Genomic DNA, 21,487 nt, shown 5'->3' on the forward strand with positions numbered 1-21,487 from the left:
ATTTGAATCAGAATGACTTTGAGGAACTTCATTTGTCTCAGCTTTTCGATTAGGAGAGTTCTTTTTAATTGCTTTGAATTTAGCCATAATATTATTCTTCCCTCAGGCATTCGCTTGAAATTTTTAGCCAATGTGAATAACATTTGAATGTCTGGGTAAGAGTTCAAGCAAATCAGAGCTACAAATAGCTTATTATACATGAGAGAGAAATGTGTCTTAGTCTCTTGATCCATTTGCAAGATGGGCCATTCATTGGTATGAAATTGGCTCAAAGGACAATCGTACATGTTTATTCTTCTCTGCATTATAAGGATAGTCGATATACTTTGCTCTTTATTTATTCTATCCAAGAGTTTTAGTAGCAGTCGATTATGATGTTGATTTGCTTGTTCTGGTGGATTAGTTAACGAAAAAAACTGCTTCTGATAGGCAGCGACAGTCAAAGTAAGGGCCAAGATGAGGATGCACCCGAATCCGCTCATCATTGGTGACTTTTTGCTTTCCTTCTTGATTTACAACTAACCGAACTCATCTAATGGATGTTCAGATTAACTTTGATGGTTTTTGAAATCTTTTCTCCATCTCTACTTAATTGACTTAAAAGCTTGAAAAATCTCACTGCACTTTAGATGGATTTAACGATTAAAAAAAATGCACAAATGTAATGACTGAGCAAGGAAAAAGCTAATAATTATGATTCAGAGCTAGTGCAGAAAGGAAATATGAGGAAATGAGGTGTATAAAAGGAAGTCTGGTACACTGAGCGAATAAAATCACTGTAAATAAATTCTCTTTAATTCTGTGCAGGTTATTTATTTAATTTTACTTATAAATTTTATTTAATTCTTTGTTCAGTTTATTTGTTTGGTCTAGACTGAATTTGAATATATAAGGTTATATAGGGGTACTTTCAGATACAAGTCAAACATAAACACTTGAAATCTATAAGGAGTTTCTTCTCTAATTTTTTGAAGTGTCAAATTTTTGAAAATTTCAAAGACTACTAAACAAAGTCGAATGAATCATGTAAGCATTTGATTACTTCTTTTGCTGGAATCAGAGAAATGGATGGAATCATAAATGAATGATGCTTCTTAAACAATGAAAGCTACACGGATGTGTTTCCGTTTAGCGAATTTCGTGAAATTTCCTGTTTGGGCCTTAAATAATACTCAGATGTAACTGAAAGGGAGTGTTTTGGCCCCTCCCTGTGAATACTAGGTTCCACCTACATATATGCCAATTGGAGGAGAGTTGGTGAAATTGACACACGTTTGGCAAACAAATTGTCTGATGGTCGCTTTTGCACACAAATAAAACGACGACGTCGACAAATAAACAAAAACAGGGAAAAAGAAAGAAAGGAAACAAAAAAAGAACCATATCGGATGGTTGCGGATATATGCGGATTCATTCCCGATTGCACACTTGAGTCGATGTTGCGAAGTAGGATTGGACGCCCTTCCTTACCTTTGTTTTGTTGTTCCGCATGCCTAAAGTTTGCTTAGCAGTGGAAAGAGGGAGGAGGGATGTTGAACGGTGCCCTTAGGACTAGGACGGCCGCGCACACGCAATAAATTCACGAAAATGAACTTTGAACTTGGCACAGTTTCTTTTTTTTCTTCCTTTTTTTGTTAAGTTATTGTTGCGCCAGCGCAAAAAGTTCATAAATTATGTCTAACGGGTCAATTGGTTAGTTGGTCGATTGGAACCGGCCCCAGCAACGAAAATGTGAAGAAGATGGGAGAAGAATATTAGAGTGAAAAATGCTGTCGCTGTTGATTTATTTATTTATGCACGGAGACAGCAAACAAATTCGCACGAATATTTTTATTGCCACTTAAATGCAGGTAAGTAAATTAAATATTTAGGAACCTTATGCCTTATATTCTTATTGATTTATGTGTGTTGCTGTTGTTGTGCCCGTAAGATTTCTGTTATTTGTAGGATAATTTATAACATTTTTTTTTTTGGTTTTTTTTTGTGTAATTTATTGTTCAACCAGCTTGTAATTAAAATTTAATACGCTACACACATTACATTTTCACTATATACACTTCGATTTCCGTTACAAATCTCAACACGATGAGGCGACCGAAAAAGGCGAAACGAACAAACGAACGAAACGGAAGAGACTCACATAGCAGCAGCTCTCTACATATGGGAAAACTCTGGCAACTCAACTTTCAACTCTCCGGCAGAGGCAGAAAAACAGAGGCAACGGCAAAATTTTCACATGTGTTTCATGTGCAAAGAATAAAAACAAACTGAAACCAAAAACCGAAACTGAAAGCCGACACAAACGTTGTCTTGCCCTCTAAAATGTATTCTCTCCACCTATTAAGTAATGCCGACTGATGTCGACTGTCGTTTGTCGTCTTTGTAGTCCGCTGCCGAGATATTACTGTTAAATTCACACAGAGAGAGAGAAAGAGAGAGTGAGAGTGGGAAAAAAGGTCCAAAAAGCTCATCACTACAGCAAGAGAGAATGCCGTTAAAGTTTTCCTTTTGGACCATGTTAACAAAAATCTAACGGTTGAATGTTTGAGAAATTCTGTTAAGTTACTTTGTAACCATATTTCTAACTTGAGTTGGTATAAATACAGGAATAAGTGTTTATAGATGGAATTATTTAAATAATGAAGCTTCTTCAATTTGGTAAGCCAAAATTATTTCAAATAGATTTGATTCCTTTGGGACTCTTTAAGGAAAACATAGATTTCTGTTTGTGTCTCTCCTCTTAGTGGTTGAAATAAAAATTAGTTTTTAATTTTTAAAATAAAATCGTTTTGCCTGACAAAAAAATTAAGATCTCTTAATTCAGAATGGATTTGTATTGCAATTTAAATTATCTCTTCCTACCTACAGAAGCAAATTGATTAAACAATTCATTAGAATTGGAGTATTTGCAAACAAGAACACGTACAAAAGTAATTGTAAAGAAATTTGGTTGAACCAAAGCTTCAGGAAGTTCAACTTACCCCTTTCTGTCATAAATTGTCAAGATTTTTAAAAAGTATTCACACAATGACTTATTAAAATTAGAGTTAACTTAACATACTGCAAACAACTCACATTAGCATACTAATTTCCTCATTCCCTCCAGTTTGGTTCGCATATAATTTAAAAAACCTCAAACAATTGTCAACGACATGTTTATGGCATGTGGTTAGGCGTTTATTTAGAACCGCTAGGCCAACTGTCAGTAAGTGCCTCAGTCACCCACTCATCCAGTCAGTAAGCAACCCTAGACTTATTAGCAGCATTAACGACAACCGCCAACACCGCAAATCATTAAATGTTTCTAGCACTCTCTCTTTCTATCTATCTAATTAAATTCTAAGCATAGCAACAAGTGATGATTCCTCACCATCGCCCAGATTCTCATGCCTCACCCTCACTATCCACTCAACCACAATAATAAATGTCAAAAATGTCAGACAAAAAACAAACAGTGAAAACAAATGTAAACCAGTTTGTACTAACCACGAAGCGAATGGAATGGGGAAAGGCAACTGGCTCAACCAATAAATCAATTCCAAGGACTAAACTTCTAGATTTTGCCTCTGAATTTCATTACGAATGCCAAGCACAGGCCACTCCATTCCACTGGCAAGGATATGGGGACATCAGGACATTGAGGCAGGGACAGCCAAGACAGGACAGGACGGGACAGCAGCTGCCTCAAGTCAAGTTGGTTTATGTTGATAGGAGTCTGCCTTCTGTCGTCGTTTTGCCTTCTGTCTTTACCGTTTTGCCATTGCCATTCTCCTTCCCCCTTGCCGTTGCCTTTGCCTTGGAGTGTTAACATACTCATATTCACTTTGCATCTTAATCGTTATGGGAAGAGGTGAATGGGATGGAAGGAACTTAGTTTTGCCTTTCTCTAGTATGAGATTGAACAATTTCGATAGCCAACTGTTTTTGATCCCATCATCATTATCATCATCATAATCATCAGCATCATCGTGTCCTTCATTATTATTGGCATATTTTGTATATTTTCATGTTGTTGGCCAAGTTATTACAAAGTTATTTGGCCTCGTTTATTGGCCCAACAATTTTGGTTCGTTTTCTCGTATAAATGAATAATGCAAATATTTGTGAAACTTGTTAAGGACAAAGTTGATACGGGAAATGACGTAAAGATAAAAGGTAGAAATAATTGATAATTAATTTACACTTTCAATTTGCAAAAAACAATACTTTTACTTGAGTAGGCAACAAAACAATTTTCCCAATACAACCATTACAAAGTTTGAAACTTTTTTAAACAAAGTTAGCGATTACTTCTTTTAAAAGTAAAAGTAATGTAGTTATATTATGTCACAAGTTTAAATCGTTATTTATCGATATTATTTTCTTAAAACCCTTTTTGTTATAAAAGGAATAATGTCAATAATATTACTTTACTACTATGAATTCGAATGCTTTGAATATTACTTAAAGCACACAGTGGTGCCATCTGTGGTTCATTCTAATCATTTGTTGTAATCAGAAAAGTCTACACAAAAAGCTTTTTACTTTAACCAAATATTTACACACTTAACAATTTCTCTCATTTATCCTGCCGTAAAACAAATGGCAATGCCTTTACAGTACTCTCTCTGTGTCTCGCTTGACGTCTTCCTACCGTTTGCTTACGTCCTTGCGCTCTCTCTCTCTCTCTCTCCTTCTCTTTGGAACGAATAATAAGGCAAAGACATAAACAGCGCAAACACGTGGCTCGAACCAAAGAGAAAAAAAAAGGACCAAGCGAAAAGAGAGAGAGAGAGAGTGTGTAAGAGCGGCCAAAAGGCAGAGAATAGAGTAAACTTCAGTCTTACATCTAATAGGAGGTGTAGCCCTCCCCCCCACCAAGTAACTCACTAAAAAAATTCGTTGGCCTCAAATGAACCTTAAGTTAATAATGATTTGGAGAATGATGAGTAAGCCAAATTTGTTAGATTGACCAAGATTTAAGCATGGAAATTCTTAATTTAATCGAGATTCGGACTTTGACTTGTTGCATTTACTGCATTTTTATGATGCAATTTTCTGATAAGTGTCGGAAAGTATGCTACATAAATTACATTACATTGCTTTTGTGTGTGTGAATAGTTTTTACCTTGAACTATGAATGGACTATGTGTATGAATGGCTTTAACTTTTTGCTACTAGCCAGCTGCAGATGGGAAACTTGTCTGAATTTAAATATTTTATTTTAGTTGACTTTTTGCGAGGACAAGTTGGTCTTTAGGGAAATCTAAGCCACAAATGTGATAAAATTTTCTGCAGAGAACATATACACACACACACACACACATAGCTACACAAATAGATTGCTCACACAAATAGACTCACTCATACACACAGAGAGACAATTAGTTGAGGCAGTGGCAGCAGCTGTCAGAGCATAAACAAAAGGTAACATTAGGCATAAATATATGTATGTATTTATGTGCCACATGGTCATATTAAGGCAGGTAAAACTGAGGTAAAAGCCAAATGGCTCATAAAGCACACATACTCGCAACACACACACCATATGTGTGTGCGTGTATGATTTCGACCCAAAATTGTCCTCGCTTTTTTTTTTTTTTTTTTTTTGGCAGAGGGTTTTATCGTTTATTAAATGCCTAAAGCAAGTTACTTACTTCCTTCCTTCTTGTCTTCCCACCTCTAACGCACATCAAAAGTGTGTCTTAGTGCGTCTATGCAAATTTTATGAACCGCAAAGTCGGAAATGACATACGGAATTTTATTCCATCCGTTTCAAGTTAGATATATATATAAATCAAGCTTATTACTCATACGCACCGTTTAGAGCGGAAAATATCTATAAATGCTTCCAGTTAGCTTACCTGAAAAGAGACAAGACAAAAATTTGTATAAGTAAAAGATAAAGTGAGTATGATGATGACTCTGCCTCTTCCTTTTCCGTGCTCAAAGGTGTTCAAGCAAATAGTTTAACTTACACACTCAAAGTCAAAAGCAAAAGGAGGAGGAGAAAAAGGCGGTGGAGCGTATCAGAGAATACCAGAGACAACGGAGTTGGGGTAAAAGCCGTTTAAGACTCAGGCTGTTAATGTTTTCCAATAGAAGCTCTTGATATATGAGCTATGCAATGTGAAAGCATGTGAGTTTCTCAGTCTATGTATGTATATGTATATGTGTATGTGTTTGTGGGTAAATCTAAGGATTTATATAGGTATTTCTGTGTTCGTTTAGGTTATACTTTTTTCTTTTCCCCAGCTCTTAAGTGTCTCTGGCTTAAGAGCCACTCAATAAAGAAGAAACTGTGACTGGTGAACCAATAAGAAACACATACTAGATGGTGAGTAAAATTAAAGTCATATAGTTTCACATGTCCATGAACATGACATATATTAAACAGCTTAGACAATTTTGAGAAAATTATGAGCTATATTTATAGAGAATTATTTTCGATTTACTTGAAACATCTAACTTTAAAGTATACCTAAAATAAATACTTAGAAAAGTGTTTTAAACGCATTGAGCTCAATATGCTCTCTCGAAGGTAAAGATTGTGTTATTTTTTAGCTACACGCAATAAGTATTCAATAGAACTTACTTATGTATGTAATAAAGTCTTCAACCTTTCGGCAGTTAGCTTTAAGGTTAAGTAGTTTTTAAATAAGAAATTAATCAAGCTTTAAAAATAGAGCAATACGTTAACTTCCTATAGTTAAAAGTGTACATAGAATAAGTCTATGGAAGCGCGACAATTAGCTCAGGAAAATTCCTATTTAAACTTCCCTTTCCCGAGGGAAATGCATTTCAATTCCAAGTAAATGGAAACCTTGTAACCTCATTTGGATTCATTTATTGTGGCTGCAATGCGCTAAAACTATTCATTTCCATTAAGTTGGCCATTTAAGTGCTGTGGCTGCTGTTACTGCCTGCTCAGTCAGACGTGTAATGGAGACAGGAGACAACACAGCAACAGGATCTTAAGCATAATTAATGTTTATAACTGGCAGCTAATCAATAACTTTGCCAATTAGCCTTAGGGGCCTGAAGCGAATCAGAAAAGGTGTCGATGCAAGGTGCTAGTCAAAGAAAAGAAGAAAAAAAAGGAGACGAACATAATTGAGTTATTTACGCTAATTGGCACACACACACACACACTTCCTTTGTTGAAAAGAGAGAGCTTCTAATGAAAAGACTCAGACTAACTAAAGAGGAAGAAGAAGGGAATGAGGCTTAGCTGCAGGCCAAGACCAAAACCACAAAAAGTTTGCTATGAGCAAACGTGCTCGGCGCCAAAAAAGTAGGCACGCTCAATGACTGACAAATTGGCACACTGACGAACCGTTGGCTTAGGCATAACAACAAAGGGAAAGCATACGTTCCTTCCACCACATCCCCATTTCCCTTCACTACCCTCCGTCCCCTCATCGTCCTTTTTCCTCTCTGTTTCCTCATATTACATTCAAAAATGTTCGTGCAAAATGCAGCCAATGGTGTTTGCTGTTTTGGGGCTTCCGCTTTTCCTGTTGCTGCCTGGAGTGTGTGTGTGTGTGTAGGTGTATCGTTTGGGTGTGTGTATGTTAGCATGTTAAATGCAATTACAAATATTCAATTTGCAAACCTGCCAACAGTTGTTGCATGTTGCACAAATTATTGATCACATTTATGATTATCCAAGTTCTTTATGCATAAAGAAGAAGTCATTATTTAATATCAAATGTCATCATAATGTTTCCAGGCCCAGGTAAATAATTTATGCTTTTTTGAGAGTTGTTGAAATAAAGTTGTATTGTTTGTTTGGCCATTAAACATTAGCCACGCTTGTGATACTCCGCAATTTCGAAAATCGAAAATTAATTTCTTAAGATTAGAATCATAGATTAACTGAAATTAAACTTAATTTTTGTAAATTTCGCTGCTTTTGAAATCCATTTTAGCCTTCCATTTATTGGAAAGCTGTTAAATTATATTCCTAATACTGGGATAAAATAGGCTTAGTTCAATGGTATTTTCCATTTCCATCTGCTGAGCAAATTGTTTGCCGTTTTTCGCATGTTTACAAATCGATTGCAAATTGAAATTTTATGCTGGTAGCCATAATCGTTTCATCTTTAAACTTAATTTTCACTCGTTAAAATTAAAACCAATTAGCTTTCAAAACACGCACCAGCAGGATCAAGAAGGATAATAATTAAATTTAAGTGCCTAAAAGTAGTCAAACTTTTGAGGCCGCCGAGCTGAGCCGCCATTTTTGAGTGGAGTGTCAAAGTAGATATCGAAATTCGCAGAAACATTTGGGGAATGAGAGCAACATTTTAGTAAAGTTGTGATTCGAGTTGATTATGGGACAAGAGAGATGTTGGGCCTTACTCTTGAGATTTCGATTTACCCAAATGCCAATCAAAGGGGGGTCTGTTGTGGCTATTCTTACCTTTCATCCAAACGCATGCTGCTACGACTTATGTCACTCCACACGGACATGGAGCGTGGCCTTTGAAAAATAGACTTCGAGAATCTTCGCACTGCCGTTGTGGCTGGCAATTGCTGTGGCGGATAGCCATAGCTTCCAGCCAGATCGTTGAGGCCATCGTCATTGAAATTGACATTACGCTGTTGCCGATGGCTGGGCGATGATGCTGCCATTGAGGGCATCGAGTAGCTGCAGGTTTGATTATCGTCCGACATGCCCAAAGCTGTATAACTCACTTGAAGATTGTGGGTCATTTCCTTGAACGGCACCAACAAAAATTATTCCGAAATAATTTCGATTTCTTATTTTTGCTTCTATTTAACCGTCGCGTTTTGGGAAGCATTCACATAACTTGGTTGATTCATTTTTAATTTGCACTGCACTCACTTGTGTGGTTTGGTCAGCTGTTCAGTTGGTATTAATTGCTCAAGTACGCAGACTCATTTATATAGACATATATATTATTTTATACAGCATTTTCGCGAGATATCAGACACTTCATTAAGCACAATTGAATCGCCTTGCTCTCATCTTCTCACTGTCTGTTTGTCTATTGTCTTTCCTCTCTCTTTCTGGCTCTGAAGTGACAATGATAAATGAGATTTCTTTCTTCCCCCATACGCCTTCCTGACTTTGACTTCGACTTGGGCATGTTTAATTGACTGCACCAAATAAGCAACAACAATAGCAATAACAACTACTACTTTTACTAGACAACAAATATTGTCCAGAGTTTAAAAGTTCAAATGGCAGAGTGATCAATCAATCAATCAAATCGAATCCTTAATAAATGTTACGCAACTTTCAAATACCAAAAATTAGCAATTTTCGTAGAACAGCTAATTGGAACACTTTAAAATCTTGTTAAAGTATTGTTTATTTCATTTTTATTTAAGGACACAAAACAAAATTGTATTTTGCTGAGTAGAAAAATGTTAAATGGAAATTTTTGTTTGGCATAAAAATGTCATGAATTTCATATGAACGACGAGTGTGCGTGTGTGTCTCTTTCAAAGGCGTGGCATGCGACGATTTTCCTCCCACCCCTCGAGATAATGAAAAACAATTTCCACAGCATCATCACAGCACACAGAGAAACACGCCCACAAAAAGCGAGAACCAAGTTGCAGTAGCAAAAAGAAGACACAGAAACGAAATTAAAATGTTTTACGCCTTGTTTACTCCCTCTCACCAAGCTTGCCTCTGCCATCTCTCTCTCTGCCTCTTTTCCTCTCTCTCTCTACTCCAGTCCACTTCAAAGTCCTTCTTCTTTTTCATATCCGCCTTTTATTGCTGCAATTCGGCATTATTTTTGAGCCAATTTTTGGGGCAATATAAACGAAATTTTTATTACACTTTGAGAGGAATACAAAAAAAAGGAGTACTAGTGTCTTAAAAGCCCCGCATAAACTGCTTTAAATTAGTAGTATTTCCCACCTCTAATAGTTTTACTAAGTATATAGTTGTCGCCTTTGTCTTGGGGACCAAACTCAAGCACGCAAACTGCTTGGTCACACGGATTATCGGTTTGGCTATAACCAAGACATTAAATGGGCTGTGCCAAGGTCATGATTAGAAAGATTTTATGGCCAAAGCGCCAAACAAAGGGCTGTTGAGGAGATGGGGATGAGGATAGGGGTAGTGGGCCACCACTCATCTCAATAATTTCCTGGCAACAACTTTAACCTTATCAATTAATGGAACTTGTCAACCCTGTGAACTTCGCTCTATGAACTTCCGTTTTTGTGAGGCCAGCTCAAATGCCAGGAAATTTCCTTCCCTTTCGAACAGAAAAACTAAGCACAGAACAGCTGTTCGTTGGCCAAAAACGGAAATGTCTTTCAAAATGTTATATACATTTGTTTACTCAAGCAACATATGGAAAATCCTTGGAATGGGGGGGATTGTAGACTTGGAGCTTGGGGAATTGGGAATTTGTTGCTGGCTGCCATAAATAAAAACAAAAGCTTAGAGAAGTAGACAGAAAATGTTAATGTGTCGACAACAATTTATGTGCCTGACATATGCCTAAGTATTCATGACAACTCTTACGGGATATGCTGATATTCTTATATGCATGTGACCAGGAAGAGGGGCAACCCTAAAAGTTTTCCTCGTCAATCACACAATGGAGAGAAAATCAAGAGGTTCTTTACTTTAACTACATACTTCCTATACATTGGTCAATATCAATGAAATGTAACACAATAAGCTCTTATTGCCAAAGGTTCAGGTAATTTTAATTCCAGCAAATCCGATTACTATATCAATTTGAGCATTCTTCACAAAGAAAAGGTAACTTTAAAAACCACCCTCGCATTTCATGGTACATAAGAGGCTAAGTTAAGCCTTGGCCATCAACAAAAACCTCGTTGAAACCCCGTTTCAACCTTTTTTTACGTTTTGCTGGGCAAATGAAATAAATTTAAAAATTTTAACCTTCAGTCAGGCAATGAGACGAATACGAGGGGGTTTGGGGGTATTGTAAGTAAGGAAATAAGTAAGTAGAACTTGTCAGCAGTCTGTATAACCCTCATCATAGAGTTAGTTGACCTTTCTTTAGGCTTAAAACAAATGCCCAACTAAGTCGTATGCCCTGAAAAGTGTATCTAAATAGATAATAATTCTCTATGATTTATTAGGCGTTTTTAAAAGAAGAATTTTTATATTCTACTTTCCAACTTTATATACAGGTTTTTACTTATCATCTTAAAAGCCTTTAATCTAACATAGATATAAATCTATTTTGATGTGTGTAATTTCCACATATGAATAAGTATTACCTTTATACTCTAATCTATTCGATTATATATTTATGTGTATATCTTTATGGCTACATAACTCTTAGCAAGGCCAAAGCATTCAAATCATTAAAGTGAAATCATCATCTTATAGAAATTGTTTTTTTTTTTTTTTTTTTTTGCTTAATTTTTCTTGGCTGCTTGCCATAAACAAAATTTCCCTTTGCCAAGTTTTTGTATTTGTTATCGTTGTAAATTGATTTGTGGTTTCAGTTTAGCAAGACTCAACTCGAGTTTACTTTTCGTTTTCTCTTTCTTTCTTTTTATTTTGTGGCTTATTGAATGTTTTATTCTTTGAGGCTAAAATATGATTGTTCACACCTGGTAAAAGATAAGGACTAAAAGAATATCAAAGACAAACATGAAATGACCAAACTTTTTCCCCTAAGTCTTAAAGTTAAAAAGTTTAAAATTTAGAATTTTCTTTTCTCTTTTTTTTTTTTTTTGGCTGAAGCTTAAGGATAATTTAATTTGGTTGTCTTCCTTCTTCTCCTCCGCCAAAGAAATTATTAAAGTTGATTAAAATTTGTTACGAAATTCACGCCATTTTACGGCCGACAAGAGCTATGCGGCCAAAGAGGGTAAAACTTTTTGGCCAGAAACAATTTGAAAGAAAATCGACAGAAAATTTGGTATCATGGGTCTGGGGCGGAAATAAATGATAATGGAAGGCTAACATAGACAAAGAGAGAAAGAAAAGCAAAATAATGGCGCAAATATCTGGGCAAGTGAGCAACAAATCAAATAGAAAGGGATATATATAGGGTTAGTTGCTCGTCTATTTTGGTCAGTGTTGAACATTTGTCTAAGGCAAAGAAAAACATGTTTTAGCCCAAGCAAATGTTGGTTCACACAAATGGTCAATCACTTATCACACAGAGGGCAAAGCAAATTGCCAGTCAAATGCTGTTACATCCCATTCATAAAAAACTTTTTTCAAGTTCAACAGAGAAGAAGCAGATGATATTTATAAAAATAGGCCTTATTTTATATATAGTTATGATAAACATGAAATTAAATTTTTACGTTTTCTAGTCCTTTAAGGTTAATGCTTTTCTAAGGATACCCAAATCTACTTCTGCCTTTGTTAAAAATTTAATGAAATTGGTTACTTTACTGACTCGGCAATTTATATACATATATATACATATATTGACCATATGTGTTTATAGGTTTATATTTGTTCTTTCTTTTTTGTTTGCTGGCAATTCGCTTTAACAAGCGAAAAACCCAAAATCCTAACAAAACAGAAAATGGTCAATTAAATCACAAAATTTATGAAATCTTTTGCCCTATAAAAATACCAAAAAAATATAAAAAAACAAATTATTTTTGTCATTAAAGTATTATTATAAAAGGGAAAGCCGGGGGAGAAATCAAAAAGAATGAAACCACAAAGAGGCTCATAAAATAACAAAAACAAGCAAAAAAAAAAAAAATGAAGAAAGAACAACAAAATCAAAGCGAAACATAAAAGACAAACATACAGAGACACACACACACACAGAGAGACTAAGTTGTGCCCACACACTCTTAAACACACACTGGGCGTATACTTAACTTTATGATATGTTATACGATTTGATGTGGCTTTTTTAATAAAGAATCATAACTATATATACCAAAAGATTTATACCATATATGCTGCTTTCTCTCTGTCTGTGTTTTTGTGTTTGCGGCTGTGTGTGTGTGTAAAGTAAAATAAAATGTTTGTGACAGAATCAAAGTATTATTCATGTAATATCTCCCCGCCCACTTTTCTCTTTACGCTTCCCTTTCCACTGTGTGACTGACTCGTATAAGCTGGCCTTAAAAGAAATAAAGCCAAAAGTGAAAGCCGAACAAAACCAAAAAAATATACAAAAGTTTTCTCTTTTTCCACTGCCAAAAGGAAAAACCAAAAAAAAAAAAAAAAAATAGACAGACAGGCTGAGCTAATCCCTGGCTAACGCCCCAAACAACTGGGAACAGAGAGCGAAATGGCAGGCAAAAGGTCGAGTTAATCTATGGATCTACCCAACTTGGCCACATGGCAAATTTGTTTGCCCAGACCACAAGAGGGGTCGGTCGAAAGGGGTACAAAGGAATGGCATAACTTGCCAAAAGGATAAATGTTGCTTATACTACAAAAAGACATTTACATATATAATAAAATTATCGTCTTACGTCTCTGTGGCGCAAGAAACTTTTCAATCAAAAAATGTACACAAATATTCAAGAAGAAAATTCTTCACAAACGTTTCAAATCAGTGAGAAAGCCAAATAAAAATATATATTTCTTCTTTGACCATTTAGCTTGACTAATGATAATGATGATGATGATATCATCTGATTTTACCATATATAAGAACTTAAAGCTGGCAATTAGATTGATGACTTTGACTTTTGTCTGTGGAACTGCGGTCAAGAAAAATAAATGGCAAGAACCTTTTTCTTTAATTAATCGTTTAATAAAAACAACTGACTATATTAAATCATACTTTTAAAAAACTAGTTTATAATTAATTGTTTAATATAAAACTAAATCCACTAAATCACATTTCCTAAAAACTAACAAAATTATGCAGATAAGAAAGTTTATACTCAATTTGTAAGCAGAATTAACAATGTCTTTCTCATAATTAACAAGATTATCTGTTGTAAGAAACCCAAAACTGTTAAAATTATTCCAATGGGAATGCCTTTATTGCTTGGGCAACCATATAACTTATATTGCCTTTTCATTTTGTGAACCTACGGGGTAAAAGCCTTAACTAAAAACCATTTAAATAAATAATAAACGGCAGATGAAAGGAAATCCTCTATTTCTCATCCTTCTATGAAATGTCTTGGCCAACTTAGATAGCAATCAGCCGAAAGTCCATTCTAGTCTAGCACTTTCATAAATTCAAGAGTCAGAAATTAAAACAAAAAAGGTTTATAAAGTTTATTTAAGTGCATAAATTTAAGTAAATTGAAAGTGACTGCCACAAAACTGACAGTTAACGCAAACTGTTGTTGGTGGTGTGGTGTGTGTGGGAAAGTAAACTATGAAAAATTGTTTGTTAGAGCACAGATAAGAAACATACATTCACATACACCCACCCATACACACACACACACACACACCGAGATAAAATGTGTCAAGGCAAAGTAGGAAACAGCAAAATAGTAACAAAAACTACTGCTTCACTAGATGAGAGAAAGAGAGACAGAGAATCTAACATGACAGACAAGAAAAGTTTTTTAAAACAACAAAACAAATTTCTATGTGAAAAAAGGGGAAATGAATCGATCATAGAAACGGAAATCACTTGGAATTTAATATGTTGAAAGCTAAGAAGCTTCTAAGACTCTGCGCACAAATGTATGCTATGAAGTTTTCTTTTATGGCTAAACACACGCACATAATCGTATAAAGCAACAAACACACACACTTCCTAGCACACACACACACACACAAGTAGTACATATTATACGTTCCCATTCCTTCTTTTGTTTTTTTTCGATTCTGATGTCCCTTGATTAAGTTTTTTGTGGAGTCCTTCATGCAAATTGAAAGTCGTTCGCCTTGCGACTGAAAAATCATTTCGCTCCCCTCAAGGACAATGCAAATGTGACATTCTGATGATGTTGTTGTTGTTTTTGCTGTTGCTGTTGTTGTTTTTGTTGCTAGTATTGCTGTGACATTTTAGGCTAATTAACCAACACACCCACACAAACGCACACCCATATACACGTACATTCCGTAAGTACGGCCTTGAGCATAATTTTTTGTTAAATAATAATTTGTTTGTTTTGCAAAAAATTTTTTGCTTGATTTGCTTGTTTTGAGTTCTTCTTTTTTTTTTTTTTGCGGCGCACCAATGAATTTAACTTGACGCGCACACAACTTTGTATTATATATTTCTTTCTATATATATATATATGCGTATATCCCGATATCTTGCCCGAGAACGTTGTGAACGTCCGTCGCGCTGTTCTGCATCGAACTGACTGCTGCCTGATGCCACCAACTGCCAATCTTTTTGTTGGTTAGCACAGCAAAGCAAAGCAGAAAAGCAGCAGCAGCAGCGTCAGCGGCAGCGTCAAAGGAGCAGCAGCAGCAGCAGGAAAAGGAAAATCAGAAGGAGTCACGCACCAGCAGCAAAAACCAAAGTGAAAAAGAGTCTGAGTCCGAGTCCAAGTCAAGTATATTTTTTTTTGTTTTAGCCGCTATAAGCAACCTGCCACATGAAACTTCTATCTAGTGTGGCTCGAAATTCGTCTCTCTTACGCAGAGAAAGAGACACACAACTCTCTCTTAATTTTGCATTGCGTAGAAAGGCAACTAGAGTTGTCAGGGCAACAGTTCAAAATTTCTCAAAAAATGTATGCAAAGTCAGTAACTTAAAAAGACAAAATATAAAATCTAAATAAATAATTTAAAAGTATTGTTAGTTAATGCTGCATCGTTTTTATATATTTTATGTATATTTCTCTTTGCTGGTTTTAAAACTATATTTTATATTACTTTTCAAGAAATACATACATAGTTCAAAAAGTATTTTTTAAACAGCATTAATCTCTACAAAATTATTAACTGGTTTCTTGAAAGAAACGTCTGAGTTCAAACCTCTTCAGACCGGTGCATTTTTGTTCCATTATCCTTCACGTGTAATCAACTTGTTATATAACAAAAAGGAATCCACAAAGAAGCCAAAGAGAGTTTCGCTCTTTATCACTTTCTCTTTCGCTTTTGCCCTCTGTCTCTTTCTTATTTGTCCTCGTAACCCAGTAGAAAATGGACAACAAAACAAAAATTGCCAACTGTTCATACATATCAACAATTTGGCGCCAAAGTTGGACACAGAGAGACAGAGAGAGAGAGAGATAGACACGTGTTTCGTGTCTGCTCATTGCCATTGCGAGTTCATTTCCGTTTCGTTTTGTTTCTACCTCTCCCGAACTGTATGTAAACAATGAAGCTTTTCTGTGACGTCATTGCGAAACCTACTGACGTCATTGTCTGAGTAAAGTCTCCAAACACGAAATAAAGAAGGAGACCCCCATAAAGTGTCGCCATCTGTTAGTCAATTATAATAATTAAAATATTTGCCTGCAAGTAAATTGAACGTATTTGATGAGGATATAAATTGCCATAAGAAAATGTTTTGATCTAAAATGGTTTTGAATTTGATATTTAAAATTTAGCGTTGGAAACCAATATGAAATAAGTTTGATTATAAGACTATTGTTGGTAAATGTGTTATCCTACGAATAATTGATATTTTTTCTTACTTTCTTTTATGTATATGAATATCCAGAACAATTATGTTTTCACGCAGTTTACGTTCAATTAAAACTAAAAACAAAATTATTCGCTTTTTTTATGGTTCTTGATGTGATGCCATTTCAATAGGTGGGCTTCTTAAACAAATAGCCAACACTGGATTCAATTCATCGTCACTTTAACCTTTCCTCCCACACTCACACTGAGAAGGTTAACGCACTTCTTGAGTTTCACTCAGAGCACAGTGTTCTATATAATGGAAATGTATTGATTTCCATAAATGATTGATAGCCCGAAATATTCAGCTAAAGTACTCCTCGCTAGCACATCGAGGTTTATGATAGAAACAAAAGGTGCGACTGACAGCCGAGAGCTGCCTCCCTCCCACCTGCTTCTCATCCTTTTGTCCTACTCATCCCACATGCAAATCCCCCTGAGCATCAACAGCCACTACAACAACAGAGCATTACGAAATTAAACATGAAAATGCATTTCAAGCCGCCTGAAAGTGAAATTTAATGCCAACTCTGTTGGAAACATGAGAGAAATAAAAAATTGAGGACATAGTGTGTGACAAAGAAAACGATAAACAAGCAAAAAAAAAAAAAAATTTGATTTTACTGAAACTAGCGAAAAAAAAGTTAGTGAAGAAAATTACAAACTTTATTTAAAAGTGTCTTATACCAATTTGGGAGAAAAAAAGTTGCAAAATGAATCTGTGAAATTTTAGAGAGTTCTAAACTAGGAGAAAATGCAGCCAGCATTTCTCTTTAAACAAAAAGTGTTCAGAATTATACAATTGCTTGTTTATCAACTTTTGTATAAATTTGCGTTTTGTTCTTTTGCTAAAATAAAAATTGTCGAGTTTCCGAGACTTGCTTAAAATTCAGGTCCAAATTTCCAACTGCCCAATTGATATGCCAAACAGCAGACGGACAAAATGCATAAAAGAAAAAACCCCAAAAAAAAATGACAACCGAAACCTGAACAAACAATGTAAAGGATATATGTATGTATGTAAGATATATACATATATATAAATGGGTGTGTAAATGTGTTGATTAGTGTATGTATGTGTGTGTGTGAAAATTTGTGTGAGTGAATTTGTTGTCAATTTCCTGCAATTTGTCGTAGGCGGCAACACAATCATCGTCATCACCATCAACATATAGCAGAGAAAAGGAGAAACGATTCTGATACTACCTTCCCCTGTCTTACTTCCTAACTACTCTTACTCCCCTTCCCACCCCTCTCACTGCCCGTATTCTGTAATGGGATACGCGGCAAAGACACAATCAAGACAACATAATATAAAAATAAATTAGAATGTGAAAATATGCCAAAATGACAAGAGATGAGATGAAATGAGGTGGATGGGGTGGCAATGGGATGGGAATGAAAAGAGTCTTTAGTCAGCAATTTGTTTTGACGCTAAACGACAGTCGAAAGGAGGAAAGAGTGAGCTATGTTGATGGGAACTAGTTGGAGAGCCTAAATTGAGTGTTTGACAGCTTACTGGCTGTTGCCTGATTGCTTAATTCCTGCCTTACTCATATGCATTAACATGTCGACTAGGAATAATTAAAATGTCAAGGCATTCCTTTGCAGTTGCCATTGTCAGTCAGTGAGAGGGCAGTAAGCCCCCATTTGATCTATTCTTTAACCTTGCCCAAAAGAGCCTATCAATTTCTGCCAACAAAATGAAAAAAACTATCCTACAACAAAAAACTATAACGCACAAAAGAAAAGGGTACAAATAAAAATGAAAATAACTGTCAGAAAGAAAGCATTTATGAAAGGTTTTCCTTTCTGGTTTTATTTTTCATTTATTTTCTTTTATGTGTGTGTGTTTGGGGGACAAACAGCTGACCGAATGCCTCTCATGAACAGACAACAAGCAAACGGCCATTCCCATATCAAGAAAATCCAACTTTTAGCTTTCGCTCTATGGAATTTGAAAAATTACAGAAAACCTTACAATAAAAGTATGCGACTATTTGATGACCTTTTAAGCATTGCCATACATTTATCTCCTTAAACATGGCCACAAGCCCAAAACTCTCTCTCTCTGTTTCTTACAAGTTTACCCTCTGAGGACCCCCAAAGAAATAAAATGTAAAATAAAACAGCAAAGAAAAACAAAATAACTGAAAAGATAGCATCATCACATCGAAGTCTGGAATCTTTTCAGTTCTCTTGCTTCTTCCTGTGAAGAAGGAGAGATACGGTGGACTTGAGGCGATGGAAGGCAAACCCGCCTCCCTGTTGATATGGGCAACCAAAATCATTTGGGACATTAATATAAATAAATTGGCATACAAGTTACAAGAAATGATAAGAATAAAGCAAACAGAGAAGAAGATGTTACAGACAGTTACAACACGTGCGGTTGCTGATCAGCTTGAGAATGCATCAAAGCAAATGCCATTACATGACTGACTGACCATCAACTTATTATACCCAACTTACTATGCACTGGAAAAACAGAATTGATGATCCCAATGATCCCTGACCCTACTCATGACTTAACACACATCATTTTTGACTCAGTATCTCTCTCTATTTTCTGATGTGCTTAGAAACTTATCAGAGGCAAGAAGTCATAACGAGTTTAGGTGTTATGCATTAGAATTTTATATCAGGAAAGAACAAACTTATTGTAACTTTTAACAAACTTATTGTAACTTCTTTTCATTATTCACAAACGTGTCTGAATCGTTTCCTATACATAAAGGTGAACGATGAATTAAATTTCAATCATTCTTCAAAATTTTAAAATGAACAAAAGCTCTTTCTCCTAATTCATTTCTTTTTACTACTATGTTTTATTATTAGGAGGACTATCTAAAAAAAATATTGACTTAAACAAAATACCAAATTAACTTCTATAAACAAAATACTAACACATATTCCTATTTTTACTTTTCAATAAAATTAAATTAAGATAAGCCTCGCACATATAAATTTGTTATTTCCATAGGTAATTCATTTACAATTTCATGATTCAAAACTCTGACAATGCAAATGAATCTAACTTGCTTCTAACCCCCACACCAGCAGTCCTCCTCCTTCTGCTTCTTCCTTTCTCTGTATATATGCATTTGGCAGGGGATATGCAAGGCCAAGCCCACTTAAAGCGTCACGGAGCCTTTTTGATATGTCGAATATCATGCAGCGCATACGAGTATATGGATATATATGTATATATATACCCATATATGTACATATGAAATCCCTGTCTCTAAACCTGAATATATTTGCTTTGCAGCTCACGCATTCAGACAGTCAGTCATTCGGTAGGTGGGAGATATAGAAGGGGGCAGACCCCTCAAGGCTCTACCCGTAGCCTTTTCATTTATTAATACACACTTTGCCCTCAGCCGCCATTTTGGGTGAAATAAAAAGCACAAAAAAAAGAGAAAAAACCAAACACAACCGAAAAACGAAAAGTACAACAAATATAAGTAAACGCCAAAAAGTCAGTCAATGTATAGTAATCAATATGCCAGTTCCCTCCCAATGATAGCCTCACCATCCGGCTGCAGCCCCCACTTGTCGCACATTTATATATATGTATGTATTGACTATATAGCATGTATTTCTGTTGCTACAATTCGATTTTTTCGTGGTTTCGTCCACCGTTTTACGTTTATTCAATTTGTGCACTTCAATAAAAATATATATCTGTTTATGTACCCGCATATGTATATTTATAAATATGTACACAAATGACTTTGTATTTGTCCAAAATGTTAAGTAGAGTTAGATATCGTCAGGTGAAATGTAATATCAAAATATTTAAAAATTTTATGTCTATGCAAATGTCTGTATAAAAACAGAATCACAGTTCAAAGTATTTCAGAATATAATTGAATTCCTTTGGAAAAATAACTGGTTATACCTCTAAATAGAACATGCTTATATGGAAAGTACACATCATTATATAGAGTGACCTCTGTACGTTTGGGTGTTTGCCTCTGTGTATCCGACTGTCAGCTATCACCTACGTACCTGTCACTTGTCACCTAGCTAACCTATGGTATTAGTGGTCTTCTCCTGTCGGGCGTCCAGGTCAAGGTCGCAAAGTGTTACGAAATTTTCACTGAATCCAACTTTATGTTTATGAAAACGCTTGCAAATCTTGTAATTTTTTATAGCCTATTATTAGGCTGAAATAAAAAAATCTTTAAGTTTTCGAACACGCTTTACCTTTTTTCATTATTGAAGCAACAAATCAGAGTGCAAAAGCGATAAATATAAACAACAGCTGCGACTGTTTTTCATCTCAAATATTGAATGAAAATCAAAATGCCAAAACTAAAAAAAAGCACATGAAAGGCGCGTGATGTTGATAAGGAAGGGAAAAGAGAAAGAGAGAGAGTGAGATAGACAGAGAGAGAGAGAGATGGGAGTGATGTTAAGGAAAGAGCAATGGTAGCATTATATAATATTCAATGATTTTTTGTTGTGATGCCATTTGACAGGCAGAGAGACGAGACGGCCCGCGACAATTGCCAAACGTCAGCAATTTTTCTCTGTGTTTTTTTTTTTTCTGGTAAATTTTTTGTCAATGTGTCAATATTTATACTTTTATTATATTTTTTTTTTTTAGTGAGTTGAGTTTGAGTTTCTGCCTGGGGAGTTTTATTGGTTTGCATTTTGATTGACACATTTTGAATGCGGCATGAGAAAATGTTTTTCGCATTGTGTGGGCTTTTTTTTTTTTTTGTTATTCTAATAGTAGGTAAATCAATTAATTGAGGCTTTCTCCTCGAAAAACGTAACAAATTCAGGGAAAAATCAAAAGAAAAATTAAGCTGAAATCCAGCCCTAATCAATTATGCAAAAGGCAAAATACGTGCCATGAACTTGTCTGACTTAAATGTACTATGAGTAAATCTAGGGCATGATAACGAACCAAGGAAATTCAATGAATTTTCTTCTTCTTTTTCTCGTTTTAGCCGTCTTTCTCTTTAATTTACTTGATACCCT

At 35.3% G+C, this 21,487-nt stretch overlaps 1 protein-coding gene across 6 annotated transcripts in view; it reads right to left on the reverse strand.

Annotated features, from left to right (window-relative positions):
* Window positions 1–21,487, reverse strand: part of SLO2 (slowpoke 2) — a 98,705-nt gene that overhangs the window by 60,040 nt on the left and 17,178 nt on the right. The window contains exon 1 of one of the 6 annotated variants that reach the window (XM_068288421.1): window positions 8,405–8,788. The exons of 3 other annotated variants lie outside the window; for them this stretch is intronic. In XM_068288421.1, coding sequence (XP_068144522.1) covers window positions 8,405–8,697 — 293 coding nt within the window. In that variant the 5' untranslated portion in view covers window positions 8,698–8,788. Of the gene's footprint in view, window positions 1–8,404; window positions 8,789–21,487 lie in introns of those variants that run through there. 2 more of the 6 variants (XM_068288426.1, XM_068288430.1) reach the window with 2 other exon arrangements.

The sequence above is a fragment of the Drosophila tropicalis genome, unplaced genomic scaffold, assembly GCF_018151085.1.
Source record: "Drosophila tropicalis isolate 14030-0801.00 unplaced genomic scaffold, ASM1815108v1 contig_593, whole genome shotgun sequence".
Classification (NCBI taxonomy): Eukaryota; Metazoa; Arthropoda; class Insecta; order Diptera; family Drosophilidae; genus Drosophila; species Drosophila tropicalis.